Below are 23135 nucleotides of genomic sequence, written 5' to 3'. Positions count from 1 at the left end.
CTAAAGTCTTAACAAAGGTTTTCAAAAACCGACCTAGAAACGGAACCGTTCTAGCTACCAGTTTTTCAGGTCAACGGTTTGACCATCCGGGTCGAACAGTTCAAACGGTTTACATATTAGGGAAAATATTTTATATGAGACTTGAGAAAGGAGAACTGGAGAAGAGATGTTTCGGTTGAGAAAGAAAAAAAAAAGAAAAGAAAGAACTAAAGAAAGGAAGGAGAAAGGAAAAAAAGAAAAGAAGAGAAAGGAAAGGAAGGAGGGAAGAAGAAGGAAGAGGAGGAGGATGGTTCGATGCTCAACGACGACGATAATAGCGACGACAACAAACACAAATCTGAGTTCTCAAATCTGAGATCTAAGATTCTCTACAACATCTGCGATCTTCTTTCTCTCATGCAACTTTATATTGCAAACCACTGTTCGGGTCAAAACGAGTCGATGGTTCGATCATCCGGGTCAACAGTTTTCTAACAAAGTCAACGGTTTTTTACCCAGGAATAGGTTAGGGGTGAAAAAGAACCAGTTGCTTGGATGGTTTTCAGGCCGAATGGTCCAACTGTTCGGGTCAACGATGATTCAAAAACATTGATCTTAACCCCATCCCCGTCCCTATGGGGAACGGGGATCCCTGACTTTGCCCCGCCCCGCCCCAATCATCCTTACTTGTATACTTATAATTTTTTTATTTTTTTTAAGCTTACCTATAACTATTTTATATTATGTAATATAATATATAATAATATATTGTGATATAATATACATTAGCATATATTAACAATTTTATATGTATTATGTTATATAATATAGTCGGGGTGGAGTGGACAAATACTGGCCCTGCCCCATCCCCGACCCCAGAGTTTTGGGTTTTCCCCGAACCTCGACTAGTGGTAAAAAAACCCATCCTGACTAGGGTGGGGCCCCATGGGGACAAGTCAAAATTGCCATCTCTACATCTGCGCCCCACATGTACATCTCAATGTGCATTGGGAACACCTCCCGAAGTGGGGTGTTTGTGGGGCACCATCTATGGGGTGCAGATGTGAATTCATTTGATAATTGTTATAGGTGTTTCAAAAAATGATCTGGAAGCGGAACCGCTTTTTCATCATGAGTGGCAGATCAGCACTTCACAACTAAATTGTGCATAAGGCATTAAGGCTCCCACCGATGCGGGGAACCTAAACAACCATTTTGTTGTGATTATGGTGTAGAAATTGCATCCTAAAACAAAAATATGAATTATGTTAAGGGTAAATTACAAAGATCCCCCTGTACTATGGGGTCTATGACAAAGACCCCTGTATTTTGTTTTGCAACAAAGACCCTCCTTGTACCATGGCCGTGAGACAAAAACCCCCCTTGACCGTTAAACCAGATGACAGAATGGGCTAAATTACCAAAATACCCCACTAAACTTTTTCTATTTTCTTTTTTTTGCCCTTTTCTCTTAAAACCTATTTAACCTTTTTTTCCCTTTTGCGATCCAACTAACTAGTTTGGCGTTCCCATTCAGAAACAAAATAGAACAAATAAATGAAATAAATATTATCCATTAAAGAAACACCAACAACAAAGATCAAGCACGCCAAAGCAAAAAAAGTTCAAAAAAAGTCATTACTAGTCGACTTCCTGCTCATCCAAAATTATCACAAATCCTGCAAGAAAGCACATAAAGGCATAACTCAATCGAAAGTTTACATATCAAATTGTCAAGTTTCTCCTTCAAACTTCAAACATTCTACTAGAAATTCAAGAACTCAGTAATAGCTTTTCAAAACTAAATTTCCTAAAAACTGAAATCAAAACAACAACACAATCCATATTCGCCTTCAACATTTTAAAACACTGTGAAAGAAATGTAGGAAAGTGGGTTTATCGATACCCTTTTGATTATGTCTTCAAGACTTCAACCAAAGACAAAGAGAGATGGAAGAAACAACAAGTCAGAAAAGGAAAACGTAAATGATGTTATGGGCCAATTTCATAATGCCCTGTACTTGGGTGATGTCAAGGAGCGTGTCAAGATTTTGGAGAATGCTGGCCATTTTCCCCTTGCATATGTTACTGTTGTTGTCCATGGTCTCCAGGATGTTGCTGAACGTCTTGCAGTTGAATTGAGAGATAATGTTCCAACCTTGCTAGAAGGAAGAGTACCATCGCTTCTGATGCCTCCATCACCTATTCTCTGTGGAGGAGATTGGCCCTTGTTGAGGGTTATGAAAGGTATCTTTGAGGGTGGGCTGGATAATGCAGGGAGGGGTGCAGAGGAAGATGATGAAGAGGCTGCTGATGGTGACTGGGGTGAGGACTTGGATGTTATTGATGCAAATGGCATGCAGAATGGTGATATTGTTGTGGTGGTAGATGATGGAGAAGGGGAAGAAGAGAGATCAGGGGAGAGAGAGAGGGAGAGAGAAATGTGAAGGAATCTGAGGTAGAGGGGATTACCACCGCTATTGTTCGTGTATTGTGAGGTTGGGGAAGATGAACAGTGTTTTTCTCCCTTGTCTGAATAGTTATTACAAGGGTAATATGGGAATTAAAAAATATTATAACGACCTTTTTGGACGGAAGGCTAACGAAAGGGGGTCTTTGTCTCACGGTCATAGTACAAGGGGGTCTTTGTCACAAAACAAAGTATAGGGGTCTTTGTCACATAATCCATAGTACATGGGGAGTCTTTGTAATTTACCCTTATGTTAAAGATGTCACATGTCTATTATCTTTTCATTGGTTTACTTAAAGTCGCTAGAATAACATTAAAAACACTACATAAAATGTCCCATCTTTATGTGGTTCTTTTTTTTGGTTGTAAATGTACGCGTGCATTTGCACGTGGAAATTTTAAACTATAATAATAATAATAATAATAATAATAATAATAATAATAATAATAAACATTTTATTAGAGTTTGTATTCCATTTCTATCATTAATAAAAATATATATTTAAATAATTATTTTTATTTAATATGATGAATATATAATATTATAAATGTTCTAAAATATTTTTGACAAAATGCTTGGTTGGATGATTGACCCACCACCAAGATAGGAAAATAGGTATTCTTTCATACCACTTATAAATTATATATATTTAATATACACTATATAAATATTTTTTTTATTATCACACTTAATTTTTATTTGATATAATTAATATATAATATTACAGATGTGTCCAATTTTTTATAATATTTTATGCTCTTTTAATTCTTTATACTTTTTTTATTTTTTTAAATATATTATTTAATTATCACATTATTTATTAATCCATTTGACCCAAATCACTAACCTAGTACTAAAAAAAGAAAATGGTTTGATTTCTAAGTTGACTTTAAATTTTGTATTAACTTTCCATCAATAATAAAATTAGTTCTTATGTATCATGAATGTATAATATTAGAAATGTAAATAACTGCCCATATTTTTTTCTAATATTTTCTTTAATTTTGTGATTCTTTTTATTTTCTATCTTTAAAAGTGTTATTGTTTGATTGTGATATCATTTCATTTCTAGGTTGATTTTAGATTTGACATTCCATTTTCATCATTAATAAAATAACTTATATATAATACTTATTTTTGCTTAGTATAATGAATTTATATAATATTAAAGACATGCCCAATACTTTTCATTTCTTTATATTTTATATTTTATTTATATTATTTAATTATAACATTATTCGTTAACTCATTTGACAAAAACTTGTTGAATTGCTTATCCACCACCCAGAGAGAAGAAAATGGTTTTATTTTCAAATTACTTTTCAAGATATTTATTTTGATGTTATTAAAATTAGTGTTTGTATTTAATTAGTAGAATTCAATGATGAGTAAATATATCTTAATATATGATTTAATGAGAGAAAATACCTTCAATTGGTTTTAAATTTTATATTTCATTTTCATTATTAATAAAAATATTTCTTATTTATCATACTCATTTTTGTTTAATATGACAAATATATGATGCTAAAGTTGTCCTCAATTTTTTTTTTAATTTCTATATTTTTTACATTTTATCTGTTTTTTTTTATTTTTTATTATTTAATTGTGGCAACATGGGTTGGATTGGCCCATTTGACCCAAAATGGTTTAATTTCTTTCTACCACCTAGATGAAAATACTGTTTTTCCCAATATGATTAAGTATAAGTTTTCATGTTATTGGAATTATTATGTATGAATTTAATTAATGGAATTTAGTGATGAAAAGAAACACAATGCCTTAAATATTATGATTCAATGAGGGTGAATGGGAGTTAATACTTTAAACATGGGATTTAATGAAAGGAAACTGAATGCACTCAATAGTAGTATTTAAGTTACATTTTCTACCCTTACAATAAAGAGGAACCATATCTTAAAAATTGGGTATTTTAGTTAAGAAAAAAATTCCAAAAATCATAGACCCCATTCGTACTTTTTTATGTAGAATAGATATAGGTATCTATAATATATATAAAAAGTGTAGATGCATAGAGAGAAGTTTTTTTGGACTAAAGTTACCCTTTGTTTTTTATTTGAAAAAGGGTATAAAAATCATTTTATTACAACTTTAATGCTACTAAGATGCTCATATTTGTGTATTTAGTCAATCTTTAATTGTAAGGGTTGAAAATGTAACTTCAATTATTACTTTTTACCTCATCTAACCTTCCTCTCTTTAAGTCTTATACTTAAGGTATTAACTCCCATTTTCTCTTAGTAAATCCTATATTTAAGTTATTTTTCACTAATAAATGCTACTAATTAGATCTATGTCAATAATTTTAATAATATAAACCCATATATTTTAAAATTGACTCAAAAACAAAACCATTATATATCCAAATGGTGGCTAAGCAATCCAACCATCTGAATAAAATTGATCAACCTATGAAGTTATAATCATGTAATAAAAATTTTAAAATAAAAATAAATATAGAAAATTACAAAATGTAAAAAATTAGACACATTTATGATATTTCAATTAATAAAATTAAAAAAATAATTATAATAAACAATAATTATTTTTATTGACAATGAAAGTGAAATACAAATTTAGAACTGATAAAAAATGAAATTATTTTACTGTTTGACAAAGATTAATAGTTCAACTTTTGGGTCAAACGTGTTAACCTTTAATATCATAAATAAGTAATAAAATTAATAAAATATAAAAAATTAAAAAATACATAAATTTTGTAAAAAACATAGGCACATGTATAATATCACATATTTATCATATTTAAACAAAATATAAGTGTGACATATTAGAATTATTTTTACACACAGAAATACAAAAGAAATAGAAAAACTCAACACATCTATAATTTTATATTTACACTACTATTAAAATTTGAATTAAGATTATGGAACTCTCTTTTGACTAAAATACTCACTTTTGAACTTAGTCCCTATTTAATTGTAAGGTTTAAATTATAAATTGAACTACTACTTTTAACCTCATTTAATTCCCTCTATTTAAATCTTACATCTTTTGATAAATGAACAAACAAAAATATACCAAAAAGATAAAAAGATTACAAAAAGAAGAGCCTTACCAAGCAAGTGGGCATGTCAATGATACTTGAAACTTCACAACTTGATCCAATTATCACATATTTGGATGGGGGTATACATTTTTTTTTTTACAAAACAACATAAATAGTATAAAAATCAAATTATAAAAACGCAATGTAAATGGATTCTTTCAGATTATATAGGGGTGATCCAATATGGGGTGACCTGAATTCAATCCATCTTTAAATGGATCGTATTTCTTGATATGATCTAATCCAAAAATTCAACAGAGCGATATCCAAATCTAGTAAAATAAGATTGGATTCAAAATTGAATTGGATCATGTTCCACCTTGAATAGGAATAAACATGCTCAAGCTAAAATCAAGCAAGGGGTCGGTGGTTAATCCATTGTGTAGTAGGGGAACAGAAGACATTTGATTGATTCAAATTAAAACAAGGGGCAATAAATGGATAATGTAATAGAAAGGGGGAGGTAGGTTAAAATAGGGGATTTGTGAGGGTACTAGTGGAAATGCAAAAAGCATGAGGTGGTGATAAATTGTTTTCATTTAAATTTCCACCTTTGTTATGAGTGGTGTGAAGGACTGAAGGGACAAGGAAGGAGATAGAAGAGAAGGGAAAGAAAGAAAAGAAGATGAAGATGTAGAAGGATGAGGGAGAGAATGGGAAAGATGATGTAGTCGAGCTTTTTGTATTCAAATCTGTTGTGCTAGGGAAACAATGAACAACGTTTGGGTCTCTTTGGTTCTCTTTGTAAATTTAAATAATGATGAAGGGTTAAAAAGTCTTTTTATGTCTAGAAGGTATATTTAAGTCTATTTGAAAAACTCAAAGTATTTTATTGCCCCAAGAAATTATGAATTTCCATTGAAATTTTGAGAGATATAATCAAGAGGATCTTCTTTCTATACATTTAGATAATGAGCAAAAGTATATGATTTAGCAACTCAAGAGGATTTTCCATGCATTGAAAAACTCAGGGTATACTTAAGTCTTTTATTTTTTAACCTATTAACTAGTTAGGACCCATGCGATGCATGGGCTTTGTTAAAAGAAATTGTGACACAAGAGTCTTACAACAATTCCAATTGGGTCAAGAGAGATTGAGTCTAATCCAAACATTACTTTTTTTATTATGTATTGTTGGATAAATTAGTATTAAACTTAATTTTTGTTAATTTAAAACTAAAAATTTTGTTACATTTTTTATTTTATTAAAAAAATTATAGTAGTATTTAGTTCTATTTTTACCATGTTTTGTTATTTTATATTAGAACTTTTGATGTTTTTATTTTTAAAGTGAATATTTTTTTAGTTTATTGTTATTATATTTATTGATTTTATCATTATTTTAAAATGCAAAATTAATGGATATTAAATTATAAAAATTAATTTCAGAACTAATAATTTCTTACTAATACTTGTTTTATTTTATTGATAAACTTGTATTAATTAGAATTAAAATGGACAGAAGCTAAGTAGTGATGACCATTGGCGGAGCCAAGTTGGCCCCAAGATGGGCTTAGCACATATGATAAGGCTATGACCCAAGCTCGGGCTCGACTTGTGTTTTAGGCCAAAAACATAAGTCCATACCAAGTCCTACATGGGCTTGGTCTAGACTTGGCAATTGTAACAAGGGCTATATCAAACTACAAAAAGTATTTCTTATTCTTAGACTATTTATTAATACCCTTTAATACATAACTTTTAAAAAAATAACACCCACCTATCACACAAAACCCAGAAAAGCACACCAACTTGTACTATTATGAAAAAAATGATCATTTAATACTCATATTAAATTAGTGATTAAGGGGGTATTCTGTAGTGTGGATGAGAAATTGGTGGGTGTGAATTGGTCCACACCACACCCTGTGGTAGGGACCAATCCACACCACACCATAGTCCACAACTATTTTGAACTGTGGACAAACTGTGTGGATTGAACCAGTTTATACCCATAGTGGCGTTCTGTAGCGTGGTGTGGACTGACACTTTTTTTTATTCAATGCATCTTATATACATTTTATGAATGATATACATAGTTAATCATAAATATCTATTTTTTGCATTTTATATGATAAATATTCTAAAAAATAAATCAATGAATTAATGTTAACCAATAAATATTATTTTTTATAAAACAATAGTAAAATAATAAAAAATTTAAAAATATATTTTAAATATTTAAAAATATTATTTTATTGATAAAAACATTAAAAAGTTATACAAATTAAAAAAATTTAAGTAAAATAATTAATATTTTATTGAAAAAAATATTAAAAATAATATTTAAACAACTGAAGTATGGGATAAAAAATAGGGTTTTGATCCAACGGTAATGTGAAACACACAATAGGGTTTTAGAGAGACTTGGAAGCATGGGATCAAAAATAAATCATGGAGGGAATGCATCCACGAGTTTTTCCCGTTGATGCTATATTGGGGTGTGAATGAGACCGGTCCACACCCAACCAAATGGATCTTCATCCCGTGGATGCGATGATGAACACCGTCTAAGTTTCCAATTTCCATTAATCTCTCTTTGGATATTGCTTAGAAGTTTCACTCAGTAAAAAAAAAGTCTTTATCACGTGGAATTATGTAGAATTAGAAAAATAGAAAATCAAAAAAAGGAGAAAAAAGATAGAAGCCACATCAGACCATTCCAATTATGGTCCTCATAGAATTTAAATTTCAAATAAAAAAGCCTAGCTAATTTATCTCACAACGAAAAATCTAAGGATTTTGGTAGCAGAAATTTCGAATTAAGCAAAATACTTTTGTCTACGCAGATTATCTTCTTTCTATGGATGAATTTCAACTATCAATATTGGATTTTCAGCAACTTCTACTTCACCTATCACTGTAGTATTGTACTTCTATACCGGCGTAATAAGATTTGATAGCAGCCTGCTGTGAATACAAGAAAATATATTGAACTAATGAGAGAATGCAACTCACTCTACCGTGAATCTGTTGAATCTCCAAGCGTCCAGAATCATCTTGATCTCAACGAACTGGCTCTTTTGAGGGATTTTTTTTTCTTTTTTTAAGAGAAACTACAAAAACCGAGTTCGATCTCCACCACAATATTGAGAAAAGAATGGCTGAAGTAACCAGGGAAGGAAAGTTTCTATCTCCTTTATAAGTTTTGAGCTTACACCAAATTAGAAGTCCACTTGTTTCAGAACTCTATAAAGAAGTTTAAATTTAACAAGTTTTAATTGTTTCCAAACTCCGTTACCTCATAGTTGTTGTTCTCTTTCGCTCAAAAAAATAGGAATGGTATGATGCCTTTCCACTATCGGTTATCTTTTGTTTCAGCCCATCTACGACTGTAACTAGGGGTACAACTTTTGTGGGTTAGGGTTGGGATTTTGTCAATATTTTAATGAACCTAATTCGAAGCTCAAGCCCGAAACTGTATAAATTATTGACTCGGGCCAATCCGCCCTGCACCCCTAACTGTAATTCTAAGGGTTCAACTTGGGTTGGCTCGGGCCTTCAGGACAAGCCCATTCAAATTTTAACAAAAGCCCAATTCAAGTCAGTCTAATTTACATTCCTAGGGCAAGTAGAGGTGCAACTTGGTGGGCTTGGATTGGGATTTTTGTTAAGTTTTGAACGGACCTAGACTAGAGTCCTAAGGCTAAAACAATGTAAAATGCTAATTAGAACATGATGGTTGTTTAGTGGGCTGTGGAACCAATGATAATGTTCCACATCAGAAATAAAGTCATGGACCCTACTGTAAAAGGTCCCATATATTGTAGGGTAAAATACAAAAAGCTTCCCTAAAGATTCTGACAATCATAACAACCTCCCCTATAATTTTACTTTAACAAAAACTTTCCTTAAACTTTTAAAGTATTCGATAAAAACCCCATTCCCGTCACTGATCAGACAAAAAACGCTAGATCAATGCATTGTTTTTCTAAAATACCTATTTTATCCTTTTTATAGCCCTCTTTGAAAATGCACAAAAAATATCCTTTGACTTCATTATTGCACTTACCTGCTTAACGTTCTAACTTCTCTTCTTTCTGAATCCATCGCTGTAATCCCGTCGGATTTTTAGAGCAATCCCTAGCAACCTCTAAAACCTAGTGACTTCTCCACTACAAACATTGTTCTCGCCTTTCCTGTCCAAATAGAAGCATAGATATGCCATCTTTGACCTCTCCGACAAGCTCTTCGGCGGCGTTAGTGAAAAATGCGGTCACAACCTCAACCGTAGCCACTGTTGTCCAGTTCTTGTAGATTGGCTCTTTACAGCACATGATAGGTTAGCACTTCAAGTTTTGGCGACCACGCCGACGTCAAGTCCAATGATGTCGGATGATTTACAAAAGAGTGTCAACTCACTTAGAGCTCGCTCTAGAGTCATAACATTCACATTCCTCATCCAAATTCAACGTGCGATGCGATTCTTTGTTTGTGGAATTTGGCTCCACCAGATCAGCTCACCTACGGCTGCTGTAAATAATTTGGAACAAAACTCACCATTTTCTGGATGCGCCTAGTGTCTTGATGCCCTCAGAAAAGTAAATTCTTTGACCGAGTTCTTAATTCTTTATCTCACAGGTGCATTCTTTCATAATAAATTCTTATTTTAGTAGTATTATAGATTTTCAGCTTCTACTACCTTTTTTTGATGGAAATATCTTTCATTTTAATTCAAAAGTATCCACAAATTTATGAAAGTGGCGATTTGGTAGATAAGGTGAGGGATGATTTGCTCTTTCTTTTTTTTGGTGGTTTCATAAAACATGAGAGCAACTGACTCTCACCTTTTTCATTTCACATAACAAATGGAAGTGGTTCTGGTAACATGGAAATGGAAACCATGTAATTTTATGGATGCTTGTCATTCTTCTTTCTTTCTCTATTTTTTCCCATTCCCATTGCTAACATGTGCTGATTGTTTCTAATGCTGAGAGAAAACAACAACCGATTGAGCAAGATGTTTGGTAGGGATTGCCAACCAAGTGAGCAAATACGAAAGCTCGGCAAGACTAAGCAAGAAGATAATTGTGAAATAATTGCAGAAACCTCTTTCCTAACTCTTTGGAGAGAAACAAAGAGACCATCAATCACGAAACATGGGTATTTTAGTAAAATTATATGTAAACTAATTTATAAAAGGGTAAAATGGGTATTTAAAAAATATTAATGCATCAATCTAACATTTTCTGTCTGGATCAGTGACGGAATGAAGGTTTTTATATGAGTTCTTTAAAAGTTTAAAGGGAGGTTTTTGTTAAAGTTAATGAAACTATAGGGGAGGTTTTTATGATTACAGAAACTTTAGAGGAGATTTTTGTATTTTACCCTATATTTGATTATTGGCGTGGAGCATTATTATTGGTTGCATAGCCCGCTGAACTGCCATCGCAATTAGCTAATCCTTACATTGCAGGAAAACACATTGAATATCAACTCAATACAATTCTTCAAAAAATCATGGGCTTCCAGAAGCTTCCTTTGGATAAGCTTTTGCTTTGAACTTCGGGCTGTGGAAAACAAAAATGACCAAGAAAGTGTTTAAAGACATAATAACTAAATGTTTAAGAAGTATGAAAGCAAAAATATAAAGTATATAAAATAAACAATATATCATGTTTTTCGCTCTTTTGTACTTTCAAAAGTACGAAAATACTTTATAAAAGTCTATCCAAACAGGACCTTGATTTAGGACAAAATTAGCAAATTTATTTTTTTTCTTCATTTTTTTATGAAATATTTTGACTATTCTAATAATGAAAAAAAAAACCTAGGAGTTCATTATATTCATATCTCTTACCATCATCAGATTTGGGTCCTTTGGTCTAAATTTAGGTCCTCCATGGAATCCACTCTCTATCCACTCAACAAAGGGAATGGATAATATATAGGTGTTCATAATAAGGCCCAATGGCTTTTGTCTAGGGGTGAACAAAAAAAACACCCAAAAAGATTGAATCGATCAAAACCCAATCGAAAAACCAGTTAATTGAATTGATCAGTTTGGTATTTTTAAAAAGCCGAAGGTATTGGTTCGATTTTGGTTAACCAATATAGAAAATCAATGGTTAACTGAACCGACCGGTATACATATATTTTTATATATTTTATATATATATATATTATATTATATATTTTTATATATTATAAATTAATAAATATGTATTATATAAATATATATTTATAATTTTTTATTATATCTGTATATATTTTTATAATATATATTGTAAAAATTAAAAAAACAAAAACCGATGAACCTAACTGATCAACCGGTTAACCGATTAACTTCAATTCGGTTTTAATTACTGGTTTTCTAAAAACCGATAATACCGGTTCAGTTAAAAAAGACAGAACCGTGATCACCCTACTTTTGTCAAAATTTAAATGGATCCAGTATGAAGGCCCGAACCGAAAGCAATATAAAATGAATGCTGATTGCACCTCCATTTTCTGTACATCTTGCCACTGTCGGTTGTCACTCCCCTCTTAACTTTACAGGGAGCTTTGTTATGAAGCGGTCAATTCATCATTGACCTTGTATTGTCTCTATCATGAGTTTGTTTGGAAACTCAATGGACTCCCACCTCCTGTAATCCATTATTTTGTGGTGATGTCTATTCAAGGTTTTATTAGTTCCTGCTGTGCTAAATGAAGCAATCATATCGACCCTACTTTCTTTATTTGTGGTCTGGAACCCAAAAATCAATTGACCCCATGCCGCTATTTCATTGTCACAATACTCAATATGCATGGTTCCTCACTCTCCATTAGAAAGTTTTGTTGATCCTTGGAGCTCTGTCTGTTTTTTTTTTTTTTTTATTGGCTCAAGGAATGGAAATCTCTCGCATCCAACCAGGAACTGCATGGTCCTTTATCATTCATTACTTCAACAACATTCTCATGAAACTTGTGGTGGGGGTGCCATTGCTAGAAATGAATTGGGACCTTCTATTGCTGCATGTGCAATTCCAATAAGAGATGGAAGATTGAAACCAATTGAGGTTGAAGGTGGAGCTTTTCCATTAAGGTATATATATCTCTGTCCCAAGGTGGAATATTCTAATACCTTTTGTTGAATCAATTTTTTTTTGATGAATTAATTTTTTGTGTTAGGTACCTCGTCATTTGGTATGCTTCTAAGTGGTTGATGATTCAGAGGCCGAAGTGAATTTTTGTTGGATGAGGGCCTGGATGCCGAGTTGACCAGGCCAATCTAGGGGCAGATTAGGTGCCAAGTTAATTGGGCCGAGCTGGACAGGTTAGGTGCTGAATTGACTGGGCCGAGCTAAGTAGGTTAGATGACGAGCTGACTGGGCCGAGCTAGGCAGGTTAGGTGATGAGCTGGCCAGAGTGCCGAGCTGCCTATTGGGTGTCGAGATGACCAGAGGAACGAGTTGGCTGGTGGCGAGCTAGATTGATTGTTGAGCTTCATAGTTCTTTAGGGACCTACGAGGAACCAATGTCAGAGGACCCATGGTGGCTAACCTGGCGAGGTCGCTCCGATGCTTAAGTCAATATTCTCATAGTAGACTGTGAGCTAAAAATCACAAAGCCTGAGAGCTAGAATATGCTTACTTGCCCCCCCCCCCCATGCCATTGGGGTTGGTGCCTTTATATAGGCATTGTTTGGCGTGGGCTTCATGCACCGCATCCGAGATTTCTGAGAAGTCGTCTAAGTGGTCTGAGACTCCCTGAGGTAACCGCCATGCACGTTGACCACCCTCCGGATCGTTCGACACGTGTGCCAATTTCCAAGGATCGTGGGAGTGTTAGGACATGCACGTCGAATTTGTCGATGAGCACGTCTCGCAGGTTGCCAAGTCTGCGCCTGTGCCAAGCTGCCAGGTCGGGACCTGTGCTAGGGTACCAGGTGGGACACCATCAACTTGGATAAGGCAAGTTGTTGCCTAAGTGGTTCGGGGTGTCACCTAGTTGTTCCGAGGTGCCATGTGTCACAATATCATTGGAGGGCCAAATCCGTTATCATCACCTTTGTCATGGTTTTGAAAATTAGATCGGATCGGACAATCAGACCATTGACCCAGGAATCGGTGGTCAAAGCAGTTCTATTACCGGGTTGGTTTTTTAAATCATGATCTTTGTTGAAGGGGATTATCTGATTATTGTCAATGCTTTATTGGGGAACCAATTGGAAATCCCATGCATAGTTGTGAAGTTATGTTTGGTGAAAAACCCAGAAAGCCATAAAATGCTTGCATTCAGCTGAGAAATCAATCTGGTATAACTAGTTTGGGTAGTTTGTTAGAACTCTGAAGTGGCTCAATCATTGCTGAAGCCCTCCCAAACGAGCCTCATAGTGTAGTTATCCAGTGTTGGATCTTGAGGATTGATGTGGGCTCTGGGGCACGAAGCGACCCTTTAAAGCTTTGGGATGGGCCAAGACTCCGCCCACACCAAGCTAAAACAGTAATAAAGTTCAACAATTACTCCTGAAGACTGTTTTTCATGGGGTTGTGGTGGATGCTTCATTAATTAGAATCTCCCAAAATGGTCAGAAAACAGAAGAGAATGTCTAAACTCTCCCTTAAGAGCAAAATATGAGCAGAGACTAGACAACCAAGAAAGAAAAAAAATCAAAAGTTTGATCAATTACAGCCTGTCCGGGTGCTGCTTCGATTCAAAAACACGATAGTTGCACCCATATAATCTGAATTTGGATTTTGTTCTCACAAAATCATACTAAATTCGGGTTCAATCCTCACGAAATCATCCTGAATTCGACTCAAAAACTGCCTGACACCCCCTTAGGGTACATCAACATCTCTTTTCTTTAATAATAATGGAATTCGAAACAGCACCATCCCTAGAACAATTCATGCAATGCACCAACTGGGCTACCACTCCTCAGTTGGTTATAACCTCTTTTTATCAATGAATGCTATCTTTCACTTTTATATTTTACTTTGTTTTTCATTCGTTTTTTTACGCTTTTCTATAAGGACTTCATTCTTGATTTGATTGATTGGTTATTTCTCCTACTGAATAGGTCTAGGGGTCAAGTGAGGTCCCTTGAACGGGGTCCAATCTGCTCAATTTTCAGCTCTCGACTCTCGACAGTCTCAGAGACAGACATGAACATGACCATTCGAGTAGTGGGCCTCCAACCCACATTGAGCCATAGCCTCTCAGTTTGGTTTGTGCAGACGGGTCAGCACATTGTGCTTGTCCATTCAAAGAGGAAAGCAACTGTTCGTTATAATTCCCAAATGGCAATGGGAAGGGGGTGGTGGTGAGGGATAACAAATAATACAATTCAAGTCCTTCAAAAGGGTGTAGTAGTTGATGCTTGTCTTGAAGCCTGAGGGAATGATCAATGGACAAACTATCCGACTTGGACCCATCAAGTGGTGCCGGTGGGTGAGTCTTGATAGCTGGATGCAATGTGTAGGTACGACCGTAGAAAGTACCCATTAGTGACCAGTGAAGTGGGTGTGTGGTGTGTCACTTAAAAAAACAAATGCACAAATACACATTTCACTTCACTCCAATTATTCCATAATAAACCATGCTTAGTTAACACAAATTTGGGGCAAATGACCAAACTAGCTCCTTGGGTTTTGTACCCAAATCTAGGCCAGTGTCACGGGTTTGCACCACACCAGTTGGGGTCTGGTCGTGGGGACCATGTTCTGGAGCCACGAGCCATCAGTGGGTGTTCCTGAACAGGAGTGCTGTTTTCATCTGTGTGGGATAAAGTGGCTGAGCTCTTGGCCTTCTGCTGAGTCTTCTGCAGCAATGGAATTAAAGCGCCAAATGTAGATAATTGGAAGCTGTGAAAGTCAGAAGTGATAAGCTGCTTGCTTTTGCATGTTCTTGAGTTTGATAATCTTAAAACTTTTTAGTGTTGCCAAAAAGAACAGCAGTAGTATCTTATTCGAACAATAAATATATGAAGGAGCCATTAAATGTGACCCAAACATCTCTCAACTAATGAGACCACAGACAAAAGCTTCACAGACAGTGGATGGGAGTGATTTTTATGAGAGATTGACAACCATAACACCTTTGCCTAGCACATGTGCAGTGTCCCCAGCTTATATAGAATAGAATGCGGACAACAATCAAGAGACAAGGGGTTGTCTTCTCTATCCAATTTACTTTAACTTTGTCATCTACCAAAGTAACCAAACAAAACTTTTTCTTTTTACTCGTTATTTATCTTTTCCAAAGATTAGTTACTACTATTAACTATCCAATTCCAATGCCACCCACATAGCTAAAAGGAGAGTCTAATGATGGATAATACCAAGTATCTAACATGGGAAATTAGTGACATCATCCAGACTGTAAAGAAGAATTCCCACCTGTATATACCCATTGATCGGAAGTCCAAAGCACAAAAAAGGAAAACCCAAAATAGAAAAGGACAAAAACAAACAGATTTAATACAGGGTCATGGGTTATGAGAGTGAGAGTGAGAAAGAGAGAGAGAGAGAGAGAGAGGGTTTCTAATTTCTATCTCCAACATATATAAATCAGGCATCAAAACCTCATACAGCTAGTTGTTGTTGTTGTTGGTGGTTGGAATCATCCTCATTGAAGCAACAATGGAGCTTTGAAGATCTAACCAAGTTTAGAGGAGTTTCTACCAAACTTAGAGGAGATTCAATGTACATCTCTCTTTGGAGGTAGGAGCAGTAGGTGTAGTAGGTGTTGGGTGTCACATTCAAGTGGAAGCTCAACCCAAAAAGGAAGTCCACTTCAAGATAATTCATCTCTGTTGTGTTGATTCCTCCAACTTTAGCATAATAGGCATTGTTGTAGTACCTGAAAAATCATAAATCAAAAGCAAAAAGTCAGAATTGGAACTACTTTGGATAGGAAAATTCCAATAGAGAAGAAACAAAATAAACGCTGTTTTCGTCCCCATTTTAAATTACAATGTCACCCTCAAGTCAACCTCACAGAGCACATCAGTGTTGTATGAGCTGTACGGTTTTTTTCGTTGAGCCCAAGAAATTTAATTAATTAAAAGAAATTGGAAAGCTCTGCAATGGAATTTACAGGGCTGCCATTCGCAGACAGCCTTACCGCATCTTAGGTGTCCCTGTCTGATAAAAGATGGGGAGGTTCACATGGTTGTCTTTCTCCCTCCCTGGCGGTGAACCGCTGGTTGTTTGTTTCATAATCGGTGCGACTAACATGCGCGGGTCTGCCCCGTGCATGTTAGTCAACCTTGGATTCTTCGTTTCTTTGGCTGTTCTTCTTACTAAATATATTTTTTTTCTCAGGCTTCGTCCAATAAGGAAATCTTAAACCTCGTTTTCATAAAAAGGTGACAATAAAGAAAGATCAAAACACCAAAATTAGATAACAGAAAGCTGCAATTCTGCATTTCCATCTCATCGGTTTCTTTTCCTCATCTGAAAAAGCTGGAAACTCCGATCAGATCGAAAAACAGATTTCAATTCAAAGCAACCCAAATCCTTCCATGAAGATTTATCTAAAAAACCCACAGAGAAAAATCGTTTTCCGGCAAACCAGAGCACACACAAGAAAACGAACCCAGAACCCCGTTAAATCAGAATCCGGCTATGAAAGCTGAAACTACTCGTGAAAGTTGAAACCCAGTAAAATAAAACGAAGAAACAGAAGGAAGAGTATCGAGCAACTTACATGTCATCCATGAATTTGGCGGCAACCATGACGCTGGTGATGAGCAGCCGATGAATATTGAGCGAATTGATAGGCAACGAGGGTTGCCTCTGAGCGAACCGATCGAGATAGACATAAGCGACGACGAAGCAAGAAGGGCTGCAGTTGGCGTACTTAAAGATCCTCTCGAGGTAGCTCTGAATTGAGATGGTGGGTCGGGTGAGACCATGGAAGACGGAGATCCTCTGCGTCTCTAATCGGCGGTTGACGTCGTTGGAATCCGCCACTCTCTGCAGCAGAGACGAGAGGAAGGTGATGACCTTGGGCATAACATGTGGGCTCTCGAGCTCCGCCATTGATGAATTGCTGTTGCTGTTTCAGAGTTGCAGAAATCAGTTTCTAAAGTTTCCTTTTATTTTCTTATTCTTCTTCTTCTTCTTAGCTGCCTTGACAAGTAACGAGAAGTAGTGTCTCAAATATATATAATAGCCGCTATTTACCGGAAGGTGGTCGTTAGTAGTCGTTAGAATTACTAAAATAGCCTTGCATTTGGAACTTGTGACTCCATAAGTGAGAAGGATTTCCGATGCTTGATTAGATTCTAGGTTTCTTTGCATCTGAAGGAATGTGATTGATTGGAATTTGTTAATGGGGAAATGTGATTAGTTGGCAATTATCTCAGCGTGTATTTTTTTTTGTAGGCCTTTTGTGTTATGTTATTGTCAAAGATGATGATAGGTATACATAGATATTCATACAAATTGGCTTTGATTTATGTGAACGGTCTATCGCCGCTTTCCCAATAGTTAGTTAGGCGTGACACCTACTTGTTATAAACGATTGGCATTATTACTTTTTTTTTTTTGGTTTTGAAAACAAATCAAATACAAATATTTAGTTAATAAACCAAAATACTTACTAAATTTCGTTGAAGGATCACTTTGAACGTTTGATTGGAATCAAAATAAACCCTCACACAATTGGATGGTTGGAGAATTGGCAGCCCTAACATGAAGGACCCTCTTTGGATGGTGACACTATTTCTTACATTTTTTTTTTCTATTTAAAACCGGTTAGTTTTGTGCTTTCTAATTATATAAAGATTGAGGAGATCAGTGGGTTTTGTAGTCTAATTTTGGTTGAATAAGAAGAGTTAGTTGTAGGTAGTCTATGTGTAAAATGATGGGGGTATTTGTGGGAAAAGGATTATAGTAGCAAAAGACGAGAAATTACGGAAAAAGAAAAGGTTAATGGTGGAGTTCCGTCTTCTTAAGTCTTAACGAGACAATAGACATGCTGGCAATGGCAAAGTACAGATATCCTCCGCATTGTCTGTGCGTGCTGCATCCTCGCATCGCATTCTCATACCTCAGTCCCCAGTCCCCACACATTTCTTTGAAAATTGAAATAATGCAAATACCCCTGTTCACTTCTACAATTACATTAAAACCATTCTTTTAACACTCCTGGATACCGGTAATTAGTTAAGTGTTAATGTGTTCTACAACGCCCCCAACTTAGGAAGGCGAAGGACAGACTGGGTTATTGAGCGACTGTTCCTAATGGCAAACTGAGCGAGCTCATGGTCATCAGCCGCTAAATAATACGCAGAAAAATAGTGCCCCTTAAATTAAAAAAAAAACAATATAATTGCAAAAATTTTCTCTTTGGGGATTAACACTTGAGTTTGAAATACTCCTATCAGGAATCTACTTGATGTTCGAGTTGACTCATTGTGTTTCCAACATGGTTTTGAAAGCCCGATCGGACCAGGCGATTGGACCGATTGACCCAGAAATTGATTAGGTAATAGGTTCCATTTCATCTTAGAATCATTTTTTGGTCAAGTCAGCAATTTGCTGACCCAGGTGGTCCGACTGTCAATCTAGATAACGGTTTTGGCTGTTTTTTATTTTATTTATTTATCTTTAAAGGGATGTTTGGAACCATGGCTGTTTTTCAAAAAACAGTGCCACGTCGGATTTACATAGGCATTTCAAGAAATGCCCATGTATCTCATTGTTTGGTTCAACCAATTATTAAAAAATCAGGCATGTCTCGAAAATCAAGACCCCATCGATGCATGAAACGTCAAATTCTATGTGGTGCTTACCTGTCATGCATTGATGAACCGTTCCCCCAACGGTTGACTGATGTGTATCCTATGTGGTGCTTACCTGTCAGTACATACATGAAAAACGGTGATGAAAATCACCTTATCAAACAGCATAGTGTTGCTCACTGCCTATGTGGCAGAAGTATTTTTTAATTTTGTGAAAAACGAGTCTTGGAAACATAGACATTTTTTCTTAAAAATCGATCCCAAAAAACACCCGCACTTTCAAACACCATGTAATTTTTTTTTAAGTCATAACAAATTGTTTGTTCAAATCGAATGATGACCATTCAACCCAAGAACTGGTCCCATAATACTTCCATGTCCGGTCCTTGGTTTCCAAACTTATAACATTTACCAGGTTTTATGCCATAATTAACTTCATTTGGGTAAATATGGGCTTATTGTTAGTGTTTTAAAATCGGTCTTTGACTCGGTGGTTGAGCTGCTAAACTAGAGAAAAACTCAGATACCATTACCCGTGCTCTAGGCTTTTGATAGAGTCCTCTTCTTCTTCTTATTTCTTAATCAGCTTAATAATTATCATCTTATTTCAAGATAAAAATGTGAATCACTGTAAACACAATCAAATGCAATAGATCTGAACTCTTTAAAGTTTAAATAGTAAATAGACCTTTTCATGGGTCAGATATCCGTTAAGGGCTTCACCGTTCAGTGCAGTGGTTAAGGGTCTTAAGGATTAAGACGAGTTGTATGATGGGTGTCTAATATTGTCTTAACCAAACTCTAACTCGATCGAATGACCAACCCATCAATAGTTACTATTACTAATTAAGACATAAATTTAAATAACTCATGAAACCTGATTCGAACAGGCTTTGGATCTGCTACCCGCAATATGTTTCTTACATATCTAACCCAGCACATTACAGTTGTGCATTGAGAATATTTTCTTGACATTCATGGGTTAAAAGTTTTCAATACTTGGTAGGGTGTGTCAATGGACCGGTTTTGGGTTTGACTCCATTCAAATCAAAATCTATTTGGACGAATTGGATGGACCAATAAGACATATTGAATTTGGATAGACTGAACGGACCAATATGACATATTGGATTGGACCTGGTCCATCCATAATGAGTTTATATTGGATTGAGTCAATATCTGATCCATTGATAGAAAATAAGAACATAGGTGTCAATGGACCAGGTTTGAGTTGAAACCAATCTAAATTAACAAGAATTTGAACAGATTGGACAATCTTTAGACCAGTCCAAAATGGTCCAAAATATTCATTGGACTGGATTGGACCAAGTCCATTTGTAATGGACTCACATTGGACTGGACCAGATTGGATCAAATCCAGTCCAATTGACACCCCTAATACTTAGTGGTGGTGTTTTGTGGGTAGGGATGTGGAAACACTTTGTGGGTAGTAGATTCCGAGTGGATCGAAACATTATTTTGTAGTCTATTTTAGCTGATGTGAAAGTTGTTTTTGTTTAGAAAATCTCAGTTTCTCTTTATGTTATAGTGATCATGGTTTTGAAAACTGGACCGAACCAGATGGTTGGACCTAGGGCTATTCATGAACAATGCCAAACTGACCAAACTGGCCCGACCCAACCTGATTTGGTCGGTTTTTCTTCACTACCGGTCGGTTTTGGGTTGTGAAGAGGGATAAATCGATAATTTGGTTCGATTTTGGTTTTTCGCACATGAAAACCGAAAGTAAACCAGATCGAGTTAGTTAGTTTCTAATTTCCTAGTCTTTCCTTAACTAGGTAATCCTTATCCTAGTTTATTCTTTCTAGTTAGTTACTTAATTTTAACATTAAAGAACAATAAAACATTAATTAAATATGAATTACTTTTGTCTTTAGGATTGTTTTCCTTTTCCGAGTAGGAAATTTTACACCAAATATAAGTTTGTTCACAAACAATGCCAAATTGACCAAACCAATCCAAACCATATACTTCATGTTTGGGCCGATTTTGCTTAATGATAGGTCAGTTTCGGTTTGCTCTTTTAGTAACCCGACCAGGTCGAGTTGGTTGAAAAAACTCTATTAAACTGACCCAATCGAATCCGTAAACAATTCTAATTAGACCGGTTAAATTGAGTACTGATCATGAGTTTGCTCCAATTTTGTTCCCAGAACTGTTCAATCAGGCTTTGGACCAAACAGTCAGACTGTTTGTCTTAAAAACCTGGGGTCAAAATAGTTCCATTTCCGATCTGATTTTTAAAGCCATGATATTGATACATCCAAAATCACATCTCTACACCCTATTGACAAGACATTGTAGCTATACATTGAGAATATCTCTCATGAATGGCATACGTGCACAATACGAGTATTAAAGGATAAATATATAAGTATTAGCCTCTAAAATGACATGATACTTTGGGATATCAACTTTTATGATTTATTTAAAAACCAATCTCTAAAATGATAATGATACTTTGATTTAACTTTTGTAGTTTGTACCAAAACCAAATCAAATATCATATAGATATAGAAATCAAACACAGACTTGTATAAAAATTAAAATTATTTCAGGTGTGCGGCTGTAGCATTTGGTGGGTTGTGGATCCAATCATCTCTCTCTAGACATTTGATGTAAATGTTATCCACATACAATGAATTACAATAAATGAGAGTTTGCATCCAAATGAAATCTGATTTGATCCGACCTATATATCAAGAGAAATAATAAGAATTTATTTTTGTTCATTGTTTTTGGATTTTATGACCCAATAATAATTCGGGATCCCTTACATCATTGCAACTATTAACCAATATTCACTTGTGATCTGATGATGCATATGTATGCACTAACGAATCAATAATACCAAACAAAATCACAAAATGTAAAAAATGAAAATAAAAGATTAAGATGCCCAACAAGTGAACAACCCTCTTTAGTCTATAAAAGGGGCAGAAATAATAGCTAAAATTAAATATATGTTTCAACATTGGCCGAAAACAAGAGAGAAACATAAAGTTGAGGGAAAGCTCTTCGAATCCTATGAAAATTCTAAAGACTTTTACAAAATCTTTGAGAAATTTTCCTCAACTTTCTGTTTCTCTCTTATTCCTACTGTTTTTGGTTTGATAAAAAAAATGAAAAACAGAAAGTTGAGGGAAAGCACTTAAGGCTGCATTTTAAACGATGCAAATGGAGTGTAAATCCCGGTTTAGGATAAATTTGTACTCGGGTTCACTTTTGTCTGTGTTTGACAACATTACATTTATGTATTGATAAATGACAACAATGCATATTTATATTGATAATAAGATATAAAAGTATATCAATAAAAAATAAGTAAATTTGCATTCAAGTGGGCTATTAATAAAAAGAAGCATATTGGTAAGAAGGTAAATTAGACAGTACAAAACTAACCCAACTTTACAATTTATATAAACCCTTTTACACTCTATATATTTGCATCATTTCCAAACACAGCTTAAGAATCCTATAAAATTTCTTAAAAGAACTTTCACTCAACTTTTTATTTCTTTCTTTCTTTCTTACCATCAAACCAAACATAATAATCTTAACAAAATTGAACGAGAGTAAATTTGTTAGTAAGTGATCCCCGTGACTAATTTGCACTACTTGTGGTGGAGCATGGTTATATGTTTCTCAAAGTAAAAAATATATGCTTAGAGAAAGACAAATCATGTGATGGACCATCTTGATTTATAAGACTGTTGTAGATAGCTTGATTGAGACCGATCTTTTAGCATTTTGTTTAGCAGATTCCAAGCTGTATCCTCGCTAGATCGCAATCCTTTTTGATTTAGAATAAATTGAATTGAATGAAGGTGTCTGAAGAAAACACCTAAATCTGATACAAAGCCAGGTGGCTGTCCACACAAAACCAGCTTGCAAT

General features: G+C 34.9%; 1 protein-coding gene across 1 annotated transcript; it reads right to left on the bottom strand.

The window, feature by feature from the left end:
• Positions 1 to 15795: 15795 nt before the first annotated feature.
• On the bottom strand, positions 15796 to 17737 carry LOC148880574 (cyclin-U4-1-like). The gene is made up of 2 exons (XM_088962532.1): positions 17179 to 17737; positions 15796 to 16329 (listed from the first exon to the last, which is right to left on the bottom strand). The coding sequence occupies exons 1-2, from the start codon at positions 17511 to 17513 to the stop codon at positions 16053 to 16055; spliced, it is 612 nt and encodes a 203-aa protein (XP_088818658.1). The 5' UTR covers positions 17514 to 17737; the 3' UTR covers positions 15796 to 16052.
• Between the last annotated feature and the right edge of the window lie 5398 nt (positions 17738 to 23135).

Source organism: Nelumbo lutea, chromosome 1, assembly GCF_056320005.1.
Source record: "Nelumbo lutea isolate HS-2025 chromosome 1, American lotus-T2T, whole genome shotgun sequence".
In the NCBI taxonomy this organism is placed as follows: Eukaryota; Viridiplantae; Streptophyta; class Magnoliopsida; order Proteales; family Nelumbonaceae; genus Nelumbo; species Nelumbo lutea.
This window is presented reverse-complemented; position numbering and strand designations above follow the sequence as displayed.

What these genes read in the sequence shown, in the direction of transcription:
- LOC148880574 (XM_088962532.1), bottom strand. Translation starts at nt 17,513, where the DNA reads ATGGCGGAGCTCGAGAGCCCACATGTTATGCCCAAGGTCATCACCTTC. An exon ending in GCCAAATTCATGGATGACAT is followed by an intron (nt 16,330 to 17,178) that starts GTAAGTTGCTCG and finishes ATGATTTTTCAG; the next exon opens with GTACTACAACAATGCCTATT.